At 47.6% G+C, this 18354-nt stretch overlaps 1 protein-coding gene across 2 annotated transcripts in view; it reads right to left on the minus strand.

Moving 5' to 3' along the window:
• Window positions 1-18354, minus strand: part of SPA17 (sperm autoantigenic protein 17) — a 154518-nt gene that overhangs the window by 55286 nt on the left and 80878 nt on the right. For both annotated transcript variants that reach the window (XM_088481807.1, XM_088481806.1), the window contains 2 exons: window positions 14112-14221; window positions 4279-4603 (listed from right to left, as the gene is read on the minus strand). In XM_088481807.1, coding sequence (XP_088337933.1) covers window positions 4279-4603; window positions 14112-14221 — 435 coding nt within the window. The remainder of the gene's footprint in view (window positions 1-4278; window positions 4604-14111; window positions 14222-18354) is intronic.

The raw sequence follows: 18354 nt of genomic DNA on the forward strand, positions 1-18354 counted from the left end.
GTATGTGGGGTGTATGAGTAGTAGTATGTGGGGTGTATGAGTAGTAGTATGTGGGGTTTATGAGTAGTAGGTATGTGGGGTGTATGAGTAGTAGTATGTGGGGTGTATGAGTAGTAGTATGTGGGGTGTATGAGTAGTAGTATGTGGGGTGTATGAGTAGTAGTATGTGGATTGTATGAGTAGTAGTATGTGGGGTGTATGAGTAGTAGGCATGTGGGGTGTATGAGTAGTAGTATGTGGGGTGTATGAGTAGTAGGCATGTGGGGTGTATGAGTAGTAGTATGTGGGCTGTATGAGTAGTAGTATGTGGGGTGTATGAGTAGTAGGCATGTGGGGTGTATGAGTAGTAGTATGTGGGGTGTATGAGTAGCAGGCATGTGGGGTTTATGAGTAGTAGTATGTGGGGTGTATGAGTAGTAGGCATGTAGGGTGTATGAGTAGTAGTATGTGGGGTGTATGAGTAGTAGGCATGTAGGGTGTATGAGTAGTAGTATGTGGATTGTATGAGTAGTAGTATGTGGGGTGTATGAGTAGTAGGCATGTGGGGTGTATGAGTAGTAGTATGTGGGGTGTATGAGTAGTAGGCATGTGGGGTTTATGAGTAGTAGTATGTGGGGTGTATGAGTAGTAGGCATGTAGGGTGTATGAGTAGTAGTATGTGGGGTGTATGAGTAGTAGGCATGTAGGGTGTATGAGTAGTAGTATGTGGGGTGTATGAGTAGTAGGCATGTAGGGTGTATGAGTAGTAGTATGTGGGGTGTATGAGTAGTAGGCATGTGGGGTTTATGAGTAGTAGTATGTGGGGTTTATGAGTAGTAGTATGTGGGGTATATGAGTAGTAGTATGTGGGGTGTATGAGTAGTAGTATGTGGGGTGTATGAGTAGTAGTATGTGGGGTGTATGAGTAGTAGTATGTGGGGTGTATGAGTAGTAGTATGTGGGGTGTATGAGTAGTAGGCATGTAGTGTGTATGAGTAGTAGTATGTGGGGTGTATGAGTAGTAGGCATGTGGGGTTTATGAGTAGTAGTATGTGGGGTGTATGAGTAGTAGGCATGTAGGGTGTATGAGTAGTAGTATGTGGGGTGTATGAGTAGTAGGCATGTAGGGTGTATGAGTAGTAGTATGTGGGGTGTATGAGTAGTAGGCATGTAGGGTGTATGAGTAGTAGTATGTGGGGTGTATGAGTAGTAGGCATGTGGGGTTTATGAGTAGTAGTATGTGGGGTTTATGAGTAGTAGTATGTGGGGTTTATGAGTAGTAGTATGTGGGGTTTATGAGTAGTAGTATGTGGGGTGTATGAGTAGTAGTATGTAGGGTGTATGAGTAGTAGTATGTGGGGTGTATGAGTAGGAGTATGTGGGGTGTATGAGTAGTAGTATGTGGGGTGTATGAGTAGTAGTATGTGGGGTGTATGAGTAGTAGGCATGTAGGGTGTATGAGTAGTAGTATGTGGGGTGTATGAGTAATAGGCATGTGGGGTTTATGAGTAGTAGTATGTGGGGTTTATGAGTAGTAGTATGCGGTAGGGTCTCCCTGCCACAAGCCCTGGAGTGATTTTGGCTCTATCAGAGCCAAAATCACTCCCACTGACATCACTAGTGATGTCAGTGCGGCCGGCTTCAGACGGTAGGCGTTCCCCTGGGAACGCCTCCGTCTGGCAGGCACGCCCCCGACACGCCCACCAAAGGGGGCGTGCTGTCAATCAACATCGACAGCACGCCCCCTTTGGTGCGAGACCCGGAGCGACAGCTTGGCTGTCGCAGTCCGGGTCTCGCGCATGCGCACGACGGAGCTCCCTCCGTCGTGCGCATGCGCAGTGGGGAACATCAACCCACTTGCGAGCGTACTGCCGCTTGCGAGTGGGTCTGAATGACCCCCAAAGTCCTCTCTCACAGCAGAGGAACTGGATTTTGCTTTACATTTGAATTATTTGTAATTGTACACATCCTCAGAGGTGAAGACCAGGCACCAGCCTATACTTCCACTGGCATCTGCTCCGTCCGGGGGCACGTTCTGCTGGATAGTGCATTCCTAGGCAAAGGGCTACCAGTGTTATAGTCCCCAAGTCTCCTCGCACTGTAGATTCATAAAGGACACAAAAGTGGCTACGCTGAGCCGGATTATAATAGCAAAAAGGGAAATACTATAATGATAATGAAGAAGAGAGACCTAAAGATTCATGTTCCTGTCCTTCTATCTCCTTTAGCTCCAGCTGGGCCCACAATCCCTCTCCATAGGCGCTGGCTAATGTCATGTCATATTCCCAAAGCTAGGATGGGGGGGGGGGGGGGGGGAGCGTGCACCTGTATTTGTGGAAAATGAAATACACTGCACGGCCACATTTTATCCTGTTAGTAAATTACCCCCGATGGGCTTCACCGGTGGAAACAAAGACACAAGGTGACGAGAACAGGACGTCACAGTAATATAAATAGGTAAAACGCTGGGAACAGAAACAAGTTCTGAGCGCCTGAGAAATATGCGCTTCTATATTTCCTGCTTCTTCCCTGTAACGTCTCAGTAACTGACAGCTTGTCATTTCCTCCCGCAATATGTTCCCAACACACAGCTACAACCATGTAACGCACTCCCAAATTTAGCCGTCTCTCGCCGCAGCAATTCCCACCGCTGCCAATTAAATTAATAACCAGAAAACACAACTCTGCCGTCTCTCCCGGCCCTGACTGACACACGGGCTGTTACATAACCAGGGAGAAGGGAGAGATGTACGAGACGCTAAAAGAAATAATTGCTGTGTCTATGCGACCTCCACGGATCAGGAGGGGGGGGGGGGGCGCACGGCGTTCTGCCGCTACCGTATAGCGTCTGATCACGTCAGGGAGAGCGAGGATGGCCGGGGCTCTATAATTCCTGTCATAGCTACGGGTAATGGTCACTGGGTACGTGGAGCATATTGGACCTGTCGGCTTGAAAATGTTTGTTCATAATAAGTGAAAATAAGGTTAAAATAGCGCCTCACGTTACACATTGCAGCGCAGAGAATATCGTTAGGGGGAGATTTTTCAAAGCTTGGAGAGAGAGAAAGTACTAACCATTCAGTGGTACTAATGGTCACTTCACAGGTGTTAGAAAAGTGACAGTTAGCAGCTGACTAGTTGGTACTTTATCTCTCCCTACAAGAATAGATACATCTCCCCCTTTATCTCTGTCAACTTTATTTCTCTCCAAGGTTTGATACATCTCACCCTGTAGTACGGTACCAAAAATATTCCTGTCAGGAGAGGTGCAGTTAAATATGAAACACTTGTAGTGGTATTGTGTGTTACAGTACAGAAGACATACTTATACAATATGGCTAGGCTGAGGTTACTGGTTCGATTCCCGGCAGGGACCTATCTGTGTGGAGTTTGTATGCTCTCCCCATGCAATGGGTTTCCACCGGGAGAGGGACTGATGAGAACTGGTGCTATATAAATAAATATAACTGATAATAACAATAATAATAACAATAATAAAGTAAATACTGTGAACGCTAGACCCAGCTATACAACATATACATCCAATTGCCCAGGACATGTAGGCACCCTATAAATAATAAGGTTATCCCATAGACCTGATAAGCCCTCATTCAGTGGCATTATCGTGTGCCCTCATCCAGTGGTGTTATGGTGTGCCCTCATCCAGTGGCGTTATCATGTGCCCTCATCCATTGGCGTTATGGTGTGCCCTCATCCATTGGTGTTAGGGTGTGCCCTCATCCAATGGCGTTTTGGTGTGCCCTCATTAAGCGGCGTTATGGTGTGCTCTCATTCAGTGGCGTTATGGTGTGCCTTCGTCCAGTGACGCTATGGTGTGCCCTCATTCAGTGGTGTTATGGTGTGCCCTCATCCATTGGTTATATGGTATGCTCTCATTCAGTGGCGTTATGGTGTGTCCTCATCCATTGATGTTATGGTGTACCCTCATTCAGTGGCATTGTCATGTGCCCTCATTCAGTGGTGTTATGGTGTGCCCTCATTCAATGTTATGGTGTACCCTCATCCAGTGGCGTTGTTGTGTGCCCTCATCCAGTGGTGTTATGGTGTGCCCTCAACCAGTGGCGTTATGGTGTGCCCTCAACCAGTGGCGTTATGGTGTGCCCTCATCCAGTGGTGTTATGGTGTGCCCTCATCCAGTGGTGTTATGGTGTGCCCTCATCCATTGGTGTTATGGTGTATCCTCATTCAGTGGCATTATCATGTGCCCTCATTCAGTGGTGTTATCATGTCATACAGATGGTAGACAGAGACAGAGCTATTTTATAAATAATACATCACCTCCTCTAATTGGTCAGAACCCGTCTGGTCACCAGCACTCTTAGGCCTGGGTTCAGCGGTTTTGGGTCTGGTCTCCTCTACAACAGGTTTCTCAGCCAGGATGCTCAATGTCTCATTATCCTGGACCCCTAATACTTCATTTTCTTCCACAGTTAGGTCAGCTTCATGGGATTGTGGCTCCTGCTCCAGTATCCCATCGGGCTCCTCACCAGCAGATGGGGTCTCTGTGGCCACAGGTTCTTCAGATTCTGCTTTTACACTGTATTTTTCTATATCATCAGTTTGCTCTGATAATGAAAATAAAGAACTCTCCTTCCTCACATGGCTGAAAAGCACAAAAGGCATGAAAAATAATTAACAGCAATTTATTCCGTAAAAAGTTGCAGGATGGCTTGTAATAGACAACATTAACGTCATCTGATGCTGGACATCTCCTATCACAGTTTGATCACTATGCACTTGGCTTGTATATTGAAATACAGAAGAAGTTTCCCCAGTAATCAGGACTGCAGAGAAGATGGAATTATTTCTATGGACATCTGTGCAGGTATCTCCCCTGCAGTGTAACAAAAGGGTGAGCTCCCTGCACACTGATTCCTGATCCCCAAATACCATCCTGCAGTGTAACAAAAGGGTGAGCTCCCTGCACACTGATTCCTGATCCCCAAATACCATCCTGCAGTGTAACAAAAGGGTGAGCTCCCTGCACACTGATTCCTGATCCCCAAATACCATCCTGCAGTGTAACAAAAGGGTGAGCTCCCTGCACACTGATTCCTGATCCCCAAATACCATCCTGCAGTGTAACATAAGGGTGAGCTCCCTGCACACTGATTCCTGATCTCCAAATACCATCCTGCAGTGTAACATAAGGGTGAGCTCTCTGCACACTGATTCCTGATCCCCTAATACCATCCTGCAGTGTAACAAAATGGTGAGCTCCCTGCACACTGATTCCTGATCCCCAAATACCATCCTGCAGTGTAACAAAAGGGTGAGCTCCCTGCACACTGATTCCTTATCCCCAAATACCATCCTGCAGTGTAACAAAAGGGTGAGCTCCCTGCACACTGATTCCTGATCCCCAAATAACATCCTGCAGTGTAACAAAAGGGTCAGCTCCCTGCACACTGATTCCTGATCCCCAAATAACATCCTGCAGTTTTAAAAATCCATCTCACATGATTTGTAATCTGTTCCATATCAAGGATAAGTAAGGAAGGAATGAATGAGGCAGGAGTAATGCAATGAACGAGGCAGGAGGAATGCAAGGAACGAGGCAGGAGGAATGCAAGGAACGAGGCAGGAGGAATGCAAGGAACGAGGCAGGAGGAATGCAAGGACCGAGGCAGGAGGAATGCAAGGACCGAGGCAGGAGGAATGCAAGGACCGAGGCAGGAGGAATGCAAGGACCGAGGCAGGAGGAATGCAAGGACCGAGGCAGGAGGAATGCAAGGACCGAGGCAGGAGGAATGCAAGGACCGAGGCAGGAGGAATGCAAGGAACGAGGCAGGAGGAATGCAAGGAACGAGGCAGGAGGAATGCAAGGAACGAGGCAGGAGGAATGCAAGTAACGAGGCAGGAGGAATGCAAGGGAACGAGGCAGGAGGAATGCAAGGGAACGAGGCAGGAGGAATGCAATGAACGAGGCAGGAGTAAAGCAAGGAACGAGGCAGGAGGAATGCAAGGAACGAGGCAGGAGGAATGCAATGAACGAGGCAGGAGGAATGCAATGAACGAGGCAGGAGTAAAGCAAGGAACGAGGCAGGAGTAAAGCAAGGAACGAGGCAGGAGGAATGCAAGGGAACGAGGCAGGAGGAATGCAAGGGAACGAGGCAGGAGGAATGCAAGGAACGAGGCAGGAGGAATGCAAGGAACGAGGCAGGAGGAATGCAAGGAACGAGGCAGGAGGAATGCAAGGAACGAGGCAGGAGGAATGCAAGGAACGAGGCAGGAGGAATGCAAGGAACGAGGCAGGAGGAATGCAAGGAACGAGGCAGGAGGAATGCAAGGAACGAGGCAGGAGGAATGCAAGGAACGTGGCAGGAGGAATGCAAGGAACGAGGCAGGAGGAATGCAAGGAACGAGGCAGGAGGAATGCAAGGAACGAGGCAGGAGTAAAGCAAGGAACGAGGCAGGAGGAATGCAAGGACCGAGGCAGGAGGAATGCAAGGACCGAGGCAGGAGGAATGCAAGGAACGAGGCAGGAGGAATGCAAGGACCGAGGCAGGAGGAATGCAAGGACCGAGGCAGGAGGAATGCAAGGACCGAGGCAGGAGGAATGCAAGGACCGAGGCAGGAGGAATGCAAGGACCGAGGCAGGAGGAATGCAAGGACCGAGGCAGGAGGAATGCAAGGACCGAGGCAGGAGGAATGCAAGGAACGAGGCAGGAGGAATGCAAGGAACGAGCCAGGAGGAAAGCAAGGAACGAGGCAGGAGGAAAGCAAGGAACGAGGCAGGAGGAAAGCTAGGAACGAGGCAGGAGGAATGCAAGGAACGAGCCAGGAGGAATGCAATGAACGAGGCAGGAGTAATGCAATGAACGAGGCAGGAGTAATGCAATGAACGAGGCAGGAGTAATGCGAGGAACGAGACAGGAGGAATGTGAGGAACGAGACAGGAGGAATGCGAGGAACGAGGCAGGAGGAATGCAAGGAACGAGGCAGGAGGAATGCAAGGAACGAGGCAGGAGGAATACAAGGAACGAGGCAGGAGGAATGTAAGGACAGGAGTAATGCAGGAAACGATGTCAGGATTGGAAACACAATGCAACAGGAGTCCTGGGAGAAAAGATTTGTATACAGGAGCACACTGGTAAGCCAGGTTGAACAGAAGCAATACTGAAGGCACATTGGCGCCCAGAGGAGCATAGGATGGCATACAGGAACAGTGGTAATACTTGATTGAGCAGGAGACAGTGCTAGGGTAGCTGATGTAAGTAACCTGAGTATTAGGAGGACTGGAGACACACTGGAAGCAACAGGAGTAAGTGAAAGAACATTGCAGTAAGTGTCTGGCACACTAAAGCATATTCCAAATAACAGGCCAGTTATAATAGCAGTCCCCAGGATCACAGTGCAGCCAAACGGTCGGGATCCAGAGGGCCCAACGGCAGCAGCATCTACAATTGCATTGAGGAACGTACAATTACCTTGTACAGCTTCAATCTCTATGTAAAGGTTTATAGCCAATCCTCACCATATGCATATACATTGTGCTGAAACACAGCAGAACCTACCAAGCGCCCTCATGGATGGATTCTGAGTCACATATAAAACCGAATGCAGCCGCATCTAACGCTCTATCGCATACTGCGCATATCTTTGCACATGCACATGAAATGGGCATCTCTGGCTGGCAGCATAGCAGCAACTATGTGAATGTACGCCAGAGAACCGCTTTGTGGGTGTGCTGTTATTCAGTCATGTGTGTGCCACAGTCAGAAAGATCTCCTGCATGAGGTAGGCATAAGACCCTGGCGTGGGGCAGGCGTAAGAGCCTGGCGTGGGGCAGGGGTAAGAGCCTGGCGTGGGGCAGGGGTAAGAGCCTGGCGTGGGGCAGGGGTAAGAGCCTGGCGTGGGGCAGGGGTAAGAGCCTGGCGTGGGGCAGGGGTAAGAGCCTGGCGTGGGGCAGGTGTAAGACCCTGGCGTGGGGCAGGCGTAAAAGCCTGGCGTGGGGCCGAGGTAAGAGCCTGGCATGGGGCAGGGGTAAGAGCCTGGCGTGGTGCAGGGGTAAGAGCCTGGTGTGGGGCAGGGGTAAGAGCCTGGCGTGGGGCAGGCGTAAAAGACCCTGGCGTGGGGCAGGCGTAAGACCCTGGCGTGGGGCAGGCGTAAGAGCCTGGCGTGGTGCAGGTGTAAGAGCCTGGCGTGGGGCAGGCGTAAGAGCCTGGCGTGGGGAAAGCGTAAGAGCCTGGCATGGGGAAAGCGTAAGAGCCTGGCATGGGGTATGCGTAAGAGCCTGGCATGGGGTATGCGTAAGAGCCTGGCATGGGGCAGGTGTAAGAGCCTGGCATGGGGCAGGGGTAAGACCCTGGGGCAGGCGTAAGGGCCTGGCATGGGGCAGGCGTAAGGGCCTGGCATGGGGCAGGCGTAAGGGCCTGGCATGGGGCAGGCGTAAGGGCCTGGCATGGGGTAGGTGTAAGGGTCTGGCATGGGGTAGGTGTAAGAGCCTGGCATGGGGTAGGTGTAAGGGCCTGGCATGGGGTAGGTGTAAGGGCCTGGCATGGGGTAGGTGTAAGAGCCAATGATAATGATGACAACTGCTTTTGCGTACGGAGGGGTGGGGCAGTGCGGTACGGAGGGGTGGGGCAGTGCGTTTTGCGTACGGAGGGGTAGGGCAGTGCGTTTTGCGTAGATCGCATAGATCTGTATGAATGAGAATATGGGCATACTGCATATCTGTACTAGCATTATATCCCTTGCAGGCTTCCGGAATTGTGTATGTTACTATATGGGAACTGTTTATCATAATATACCAATCAATTGACCCTTGAATAAGTGTATCAATAAATATACAGTATGTATTATAAATATATATATATCTGTTAAAATACAAAGCACAGGGGGCGCTCCATAGTGTATAACAGTTTTATTTACGTGTGCTCTCATACCAGATATCTCACCGAGCGCTCTCGTACCAGATATCTCACCGAGCGCTCTCGTACCAGATATCTCACCGAGCGCTCTCTCATACCAGATATCTCACCGAGCGCTCTCTCATACCAGATATCTCACCGAGCGCTCTCTCATACCAGATATCTCACCGAGCGCTCTCTCATACCAGATATCTCACCGAGCGCTCTCTCATACCAGATATCTCACCGAGCGCTCTCTCATACCAGATATCTCACCGAGCGCTCTCTCATACCAGATATCTCACCGAGCGCTCTCTCATACCAGATATCTCACCGAGCGCTCTCTCATACCAGATATCTCACCGAGCGCTCTCTCATACCAGATATCTCACCGAACGCTCTCTCATACCAGATATCTCGCCGAGCGCTCTCTCATACCAGATATCTCGCCGAGCGCTCTCATACCAGATATCTCGCCGAGCGCTCTCATACCAGATATCTCGCCGAGCGCTCTCATACCAGATATCTCGCCGAGCGCTCTCGTACCAGATATCTCGCCGAGCGCTCTCATACCAGATATCTCGCCGAGCGCTCTCGTACCAGATATCTCGCCGAGCGCTCTCGTACCAGATATCTCGCCGAGCGCTCTCGTACCAGATATCTCGCCGAGCGCTCTCGTACCAGATATCTCGCCGAGCGCTCTCGTACTAGATATCTCGCCGAGCGCTCTCGTACCAGATATCTCGCCGAGCGCTCTCGTACCAGATATCTCGCCGAGCGCTCTCGTACCAGATATCTCGCCGAGCGCTCTCGTACCAGATATCTCGCCGAGCGCTCTCGTACCAGATATCTCGCCGAGCGCTCTCGTACCAGATATCTCGCCGAGCGCTCTCGTACCAGATATCTCACCGAGCGCTCTCGTACCAGATATCTCACCGAGCGCTCTCGTACCAGATATCTCACCGAGCGCTCTCGTACCAGATATCTCACCGAGCGCTCTCTCATACCAGATATCTCACAGAGTGCTCTCATACCAGATATCTCACAGAGCGCTCTCATACCAGATATCTCACAGAGCGCTCTCATACCAGATATCTCAGAGCGCTCTCATACCAGATATCTCACAGAGCGCTCTCTCATACCAGATATCTCACCGAGCGCTGTCGTACCAGATATCTCACCGAGCGCTCTTATACCAGATATCTCACCGAGCGCTCTCTCATACCAGATATCTTACCGAGCGCTCTCTCATACCAGATATCTTACCGAGCGCTCTCTCATACCAGATATCTCACCGAGCGCTCTCATACCAGATATCTCACAGAGCGCTCTCATACCAGATATCTCACAGAGCGCTCTCATACCAGATATCTCACAGAGCGCTCTCTCATACCAGATATCTCAGAGCGCTCTCATACCAGATATCTCACCGAGCGCTCTCTCATACCAGATATCTCACCGAGCGCTCTCATACCAGATATCTCACCGAGCGCTCTCTCATACCAGATATCTCACCGAGCGCTCTCATACCAGATCTCACCGAGCGCTCTCATACCAGATATCTCACCGAGCGCTCTCATACCAGATATCTCACCGAGCGCTCTCATACCAGATATCTCACAGAGTGCTCTCTCATACCAGATATCTCACAGAGTGCTCTCATACCAGATATCTCACAGAGCGCTCTCATACCAGATATCTCACAGAGCGCTCTCATACCAGATATCTCACAGAGCGCTCTCATACCAGATATCTCACCGAGCGCTCTCTCATACCAGATATCTCACCGAGCACTCTCATACCAGATATCTCACCGAGCGCTCTCGTACCAGATATCTCACCGAGCGCTCTTATACCAGATATCTCACCGAGCGCTCTCTCATACCAGATATCTTACCGAGCGCTCTCTCATACCAGATATCTCACCGAGCGCTCTCTCATACCAGATATCTCACCGAGCGCTCTCATACCAGATATCTCACAGAGTGGGCTGATTACCACTTGGTTCAAAGAATAAGGATCCAGGCAAATCGCAGACCGCCGTTCCTTCACCTCCATGGACAAGCCGCACACCACCCACTCCTCCAGGAGCTGCAGCACGCCTCTCCACCCTCTGAAGTTAGTTACGAAACGCGTTAGTACATGGCTTGCTGACGCTTCAATCACATGACCCGGCGTCCCTGGTGTCCGTCTTCCAGCCTCAGGTGGAGAAGCGTGCTGCAGCTCCTGTAGTGGGTGGTGCGCGGCTTGTCCCCGGAGGTGAAGGAACGGTGGTCGGCGATTTGCCTGGGTCCTTACATAGTGCTAATTTTCAGCAGGAACAAGCAGGAACTCTGATTAACGATGACATAATGTCCTGGGCCTTATCTTCCATAAGATGAGTTATATTTTAAAGTCCCTTTTTTGTGCCTTATTTTCTAAATACTATATTATATATATATATATATATATATATATATACATATACATATATATACCTATATATAATTGTTTTTCTATAGCTCCACTCCCAGTAGTTCCACCCCCAGTTCCTGAACCTCTAGCCCTGGAGGTGGCAGAAGAATAGGTTTAAAGCCCCCTATGCGTTTCGTCCAGCCTTAGCTTGCAGACTTCACCGGGGGAGCGATTGTCACATTTGGTAACACGCCCGTACTGCATTTGACCTATATTTGCGCATCGTCCCCCCTCCCCCAATCTTCCTCTCTATGTGTAATAAGTCATAAGCACAAAATGCAACCATATCCACATACAGACTATACAGTAAGAATCGTTTGTGCACACAGGGATATGAAAATACAGATTTTACACAATAAAAGTGACATCATCAATATATTTTTCCCCTTAATTTACATTAATATTATTTGTTAGTAGTGTAATTAAAACCAGCAGTCACACCAGCACCCTAATACAAGTCTGCTCATGTATATGTTTTTAAGTGCCAATTGAATTGGTAACTAAGACTATTTTTGGACATTATTTTTCTTATTCATATAGTACCAATCATATTACGCAGCGCTATTTACACAACATGTAGTAACTCACAACAGTTCCTGTGTACTAGTGAGGCTTACATGCTTCACACAGACACGCACACAGGGGTGTATTTACTAAAGTGACGGTTTTTAGAAATGCAGTAGTTTCCCATAGCAACCAGCTTCTACTCATCATTTATCTAGCACCTCCTAGAAGATAATAGCTAGAATCTGATTGGTTGCTATATAATAATAAGTAATTTACCCCAGAGTGTAAGTAACCTACCTGCTTTTGGACTGCAAAAGGAACCTTGGCAAACATGGGAAGAGCATAATTCACCAATTCTACTCAGATAGGGCTACAAAGACCTTTACTCGAAAAGTTGGTGCTTCTTTATCTTGGGGCAGCTGTAAAGCCAGAGGAGCTTGTGTGAACGGCTAAAAATTGGTGGTTTCACACAGTGAAGTCACAGCAAGCATAACTGACATGCTATGCTTTATTATTTGAGACTTTTGTCCTATATCAGACACACTTTGGACCTCATTCAGAGTCGGTCGAAGCGGCCGCACGGTCGTACGGAAAAAGGGGCCGGATATTCAAATGATTCCCTCGCAAGTCGCGTCCCTAAGTTTGGATCGGTAATTGGCCGACCAAGGGGAGGAAGCGGTTGGAAGACAAAAAAATACGCCCCCTTCTCGTACGCATTGCACGTCATCTCCGGGCATATAAGGATTAATCGAGACCATCGGGAACCATCGGAACTGGTCGTAAAGCTTAAGGTTGACCATACCCTCTCTTAAGCTCTACGATCATGTCAGTGTAAAAACCTCCCATGTCACATGTGCCATGACGCTACTTTGTTAATTATGCACTCCCATAATCCGTATGCACTACCATAAAACGCCGTTCGCATAATTAGGCACGCCTGCGTTCGGATTTCCACTCCCCGTTTTCAAGCATCTTCCCCTGTTACCACCCACAAACGCCTCAATCTGTCACTCAAACTACCGACCTGGCTGTGTTCAAGGAGAGAGAAATTTCTGATCGTAGCAGCTAGTTTGCGCACGCGCATTGCGAACTTTACACATGCGCAGTATAGCGAACATCGGTGGCGTACGACCGTGCGGCCGCTTCGACCGACTCTGAATGAGGTCCTTTGTACACTATCACATGTGGGGTGGCTATAGTTATGTGTGATGTAGACGGTGGTAGGAAGCACTTAATTCAAAATGTAATTTTAAACAATCTTTATTCGTCATATTTGAAACATAATGGGTTTAAATGTTCTATAATGTATTACTAGAACTCTCAGTGTTTCATTAAACTCCTTGTTAGGCTCGCTTAAACGGTCATTAAGTTCTAACTGCCATCTCACAGGCTGAGTTTGCAAAATGACAGTTGGGAGCTGACTGGCTGGCACCTTATCACTTTCTTACCACTTTTCACTCTGTCTCCTAACACTGCTTAGTAAATAGACCCCTCGATCTCTGTGTAAAGCAATGTGCAGCCGGTGCTCATATATCAATTCATCATGATGAACTTTCTCAGCCAAAGCTAATTTTTCGAGCCCTTGAGGGTGCGCATTAAATGTTTTCACCCCTTCGGTGCTAAGGGTGACTCATGCTTCAAAATATACCAAAATGCTAAGGACGAGTCCCACTTATCTAACCTCAGCAGCAGTTCATTATTAAGTCCAGGGATGAGGGATGATCTCGCCCATCCTGGCTTCATTAAACTCGGAGGCATCCTAATTTGGAAGAGGAGAGTCTTTGAAATGATTTAGGCCCCTGAGTAGCCAAAGTAGGTTCAGCACAGGGTTGAAAAACACCCTCGGCTGAGAATGGGTTAAAATAATGCTGTTGCCTGACTGGTAAAAGCTCTGTAGATGTACGTCTATCTTGTTTCTTTAATGCATCTTTTTATTCAAAAGTTTAAGCCAGATAGAAGGAGGGAGGACGGGTAAGACAGAACGCAGAAGGGGTATAGCGGGAAGGGGCACAAGACAGTATTATGTAAGCAGCACTGTGGTCAGAAATGACTGCCCAGGAAAGTACCCAGTTACGCAGACTTACCCTCACTATAGAGGTTTCTTGCTGAGGATGACGGGACAGGAGAATGCACCATAATGTATCATGATGTTTGTGAAGTGTCAATGAAACGTTGCACGTGCAAAGTCAGAGACAGAGAAAGCGTTTATTAGAAGAATATGGCGGAGGCTACGGGCAGTGACAGGAGAGCAGGACAGTCCCTCTCCTTCCTGTTCTTCACAGTAATCATCTCACTCACTTTTCCCCAGGCTTCTCTCTGAGTTTCTCCACCTCTCCTCGGGCTAGATGACCTCGGAGCGCGGCTTGTATCACCGTGGCGGCCTGTACCTGCAGCGCATGTGTGTCCTCCTGCAGAAACAACCACCATACGTGTCATTAATTAATGAGCCGCTGTGGGAACGTGCAGAAAATGCCTCAAGTTGCACCAAATAGCCCCTATCGGTGCGCCAGGTTCCGGGCATCTCGGCCGTGCTAAGCGTCTTTTACAATCAAAATGTGCATCTTATTCATATAATAACAGGAATGAAGTGACAAAACTGCATTGCTAGCGTACTCTGACCACTCTGGCTCTCAGCATTCGTACATCTGTGTGCCAGTCTGATTGTGGGTAAAAAGGGCTCTGATGCCAGCAGCCTTCCCACGCCAGGTTCTGCGACTTTGTAGGTGTGTTATACCAATTCCTGTGCATTTAAAGTCACAGCCCAGCGCCTCTGGTATAGTGTGCGCGGCTTTTCGTTACATCCGCCATGCAACTAAGATGCAAAGTTTACAGATAAATACAGGGCGCAACTAATATCAAAGCGTCTCAGTGGCGCCCAACGTCTCACACCGTATGGCATAAAGACGCTCAATATATAAGGACACAGCTGTAGGCCCATGGCTGGTTGGGTCCAGGGTAAATGGGACTCTAACAGTATTTTACCATCATACTTATTGAAACTAGACTGTAAAACTGCAGTATTGGGTGGAATATAACTTACACTAGATTGCCTGCCTGAGGTCCAGTGTTGAAGTGTATAAAAATATAATTTTATAGGACTTTACTTTAAGTCTGTTATGGTGCTAGTAAGGCTCCACATTGACCTCACTATGTAGTACAGTTCCATTACATGCTTTCTCTTCCCCATAAAACATCATCTGTTTATCTTCTCCAGGAGCAATTCTATCAATCTAATTGACATATATATTTTCCTGTGCTAGACATAAGCAAATACAGAAAAATAATCAGCCTAATCTCCCTTTAAGACACCCACACCCCAAACAAGAGGCACTGGGAAGAAACAGGGCAGGGGCGTAAGCCACAATCACGCTGTAAGCCAGGACCCAGCTGTCTGATAGGGAACCCAGTACAGGTAAGGCCCAACAGATCACACATGCAGTTCAGGGTCTGTGTTACAACCCTCAGATTAGTTAGCGAGTTGGGCTTCCTTATACACTGGTGGCCAAAATTGCGGACACATTTTGAAATTTGAATGTTTATCAACTTCTAATGCTTATAAAAACTGTTTCACTTCACTCAGTGCAATGATTCATATATCAAATGAAGGAAATGTAATGCTGAATTCAACACAATAAACAGAGGTCACGTATTTGCATCACAAGGGAAGTTATGCAGTGAAAACAACACTTATGATGTTACTGTCCTATCAGTATTTCGTTGGGTATCCTTTATTTTTCAAGACCGCAGCACAGCGACGTGATCCAGGATTGTGGTGTTAAGTGAAAATGGTCTTTCGTATGCAGCAATTGCGAGAGAAGTTGGTGGGAATGTGACAACATCAGGAGTAGGAAAGTTTTGTTTACGCTATCAGGAAACACAATCGATACAAAACAAAGAAGGAAAAGGCCGGAAAAAGTGCACAACAGCTGTTGATGATAGGAGTATAAAATTAATTTGCGTCAGGGACAGATGGATGTCATCTGCGGCCATTAGCAGTGACCTGAGTGCAACTGGTGTTTTTGTCAGTGCAAGAACGGTACAGAGAAGACTAACGGAGGTTGGCCTAAAAGGTAGGAATCCCCGAAAAAAGCCATTGCTGAATAAAAAGCAGCGGCAGAAACGAATACAGTGGGCAAAAGAACACATTGCACGGACAGAAGGTCAGTGGAAACAACTGATATGGAGTGACGTAACTAAGATATCGATATTTGGTAGTGGTGGGAGAAAGTATGTGAGACGTCGCATCGGGGAAGAGGTACATCCAGATTTTATTCAAGCGACAACAAAGAATCCTATAAGTGTTATGACCTGGGCATGTATGACAGCAGATGCTGTAGGCCGCCTTTATGTCATAGATGTCACACTGACACCATCCTACAAGTGTTATGATCTGGGCATGTATGACAGCAGATGCTGTAGGCCGCCTTTATGTCATAGATGGCACACTGACACCATCCTACAAGTGTTATGACCTGGGCATGTATGACAGCAGATGCTGTAGGCCGCCTTTATGTCATAGATGGCACACTGACACCATCCTACAAGTGTTATGATCTGGGCATGTATGACAGCAGATGCTGTAGGCCGCCTTTATGTCATAGATGGCACACTGACACCATCCTACAAGTGTTATGATCTGGGCATGTATGACAGCAGATGCTGTAGGCCGCCTTTATGTCATAGATGGCACACTGAACAGCAGAAAGTACATTGACACCATTATACAACCAAAACTTCTACCTTCTATCAGGGATCTTTTTCCAGATAATGCCCCATTTTTTTTCCAGCAGGATTCAGCTCCATGCCACACTGTACGGACATACAAAAAGGGGTTCACAGAGAATGACATACAGGTTCTGGGAAGGCCAGGAAACAGCCCAGACCTGAACCCCATAGAACATTTGTGGTTCAGTTTGAAAAAACTGGTGCATCTGAGGCATCCAACCAATAAAAGACAATTGAGGCTATAATTGTCTCATGGAACCACATAATAAAGAAGGAAGAGCTCCAAACATTGGTTGGCTCAATGACACATCGCTGTGCTGCTGTCTTGAAAAATAAAGGATACCCAACGAAATACTGATAGGACAGTAACATCATAAGTACACAGGGATTTTCACCCTGTGTTGATTTCACTGCATAACTTCCCTTGTAATGCAAATATTTGACCTCTGTTTATTGTGTTGAATTCAGCATTAAATTTCCTTTCATTTGATATATGAATCATTGCACTGCATGAAGTGTAACAGTTTTTACAAGCATTCGAAGTTGAAAAACATAAAAATTTCAAAAAGTGTCCGCAATTTTGCCCACCACTTTATATGTTGGTTACACATAGAGAGGCAGCTGTGGGTGTTACAGGCTATTCCCTGATGTTCTCCAGCTGCAGATAAGGAACTGCAGGGGAATGTGTAACTGTCATTTCAAAGACTGTTTAAATAAATGACAGGAGCTGATTGGTTGCTTTTGGGCAGCTTCGCTATGTTCTCTCTCTTCAAGGCTAGATACAACTCCCCCACTATCTGAAGAGCAGGTTTCTCATATCATCCGTACCTTGTGTTCCTCCACCTCGGATAAACGCTCAGATGATGAGGGATGACATTGTGTCGGCTGAATGTGAGTAATAACATCATGTCAGACACTACTACACACAGTGATCAGGAAAGTCAGTCACTACTACACACAGTGATCAGGAAAGTCAGACACTACTACACACAGTGATCAGGAAAGTCAGACACTACTACACACAGTGATCAGGAAAGTCAGACACTACTACACAGTGATCAGGAAAGTCAGACACTACTACACAGTGATCAGGAAAGTCAGACACTACTACACAGTGATCAGGAAAGTCAGACACTACTACACAGTGATCAGGAAAGTCAGACACTACTACACAGTGATCAGGAAAGTCAGTCACAACTACACACAGTGATCAGGAAAGTCAGACACTACTACACAGTGATCAAGGAAAGTCAGACACTACTACACAGTGATCAGGAAAGTCAGACACTACTACACAGTGATCAGGAAAGTCAGAAACTACTACACACAGTGATCAGGAAAGTCAGACACTACTACACAGTGATCAGGAAAGTCAGTCACTACTACACACAGTGATCAGGAAAGTCAGTCACTACTACAACGAGATCAGGAAAGTCAGACACTACTACACACAGTGATCAGGAAAGTCAGAAACTACTACACACAGTGATCAGGAAAGTCAGACACTACTACACAGTGATCAGGAAAGTCAGTCACTACTACACACAGTGATCAGGAAAGTCAGTCACTACTACAACGAGATCAGGAAAGTCAGACACTACTACACACAGTGATCAGGAAAGTCAGACACTACTACACAGTGATCAGGAAAGTCAGACACTACTACACACAGTGATCAGGAAAGTCAGAAACTACTACACACAGTGATCAGGAAAGTCAGACACTACTACACAGTGATCAGGAAAGTCAGTCACTACTACACACAGTGATCAGGAAAGTCAGTCACTACTACAACGAGATCAGGAAAGTCAGACAC

This window comes from Taudactylus pleione, unplaced genomic scaffold (genome assembly GCF_031769625.1).
Source record: "Taudactylus pleione unplaced genomic scaffold, aTauple2 ptg000278l, whole genome shotgun sequence".
NCBI lineage: Eukaryota > Metazoa > Chordata > Amphibia > Anura > Myobatrachidae > Taudactylus > Taudactylus pleione.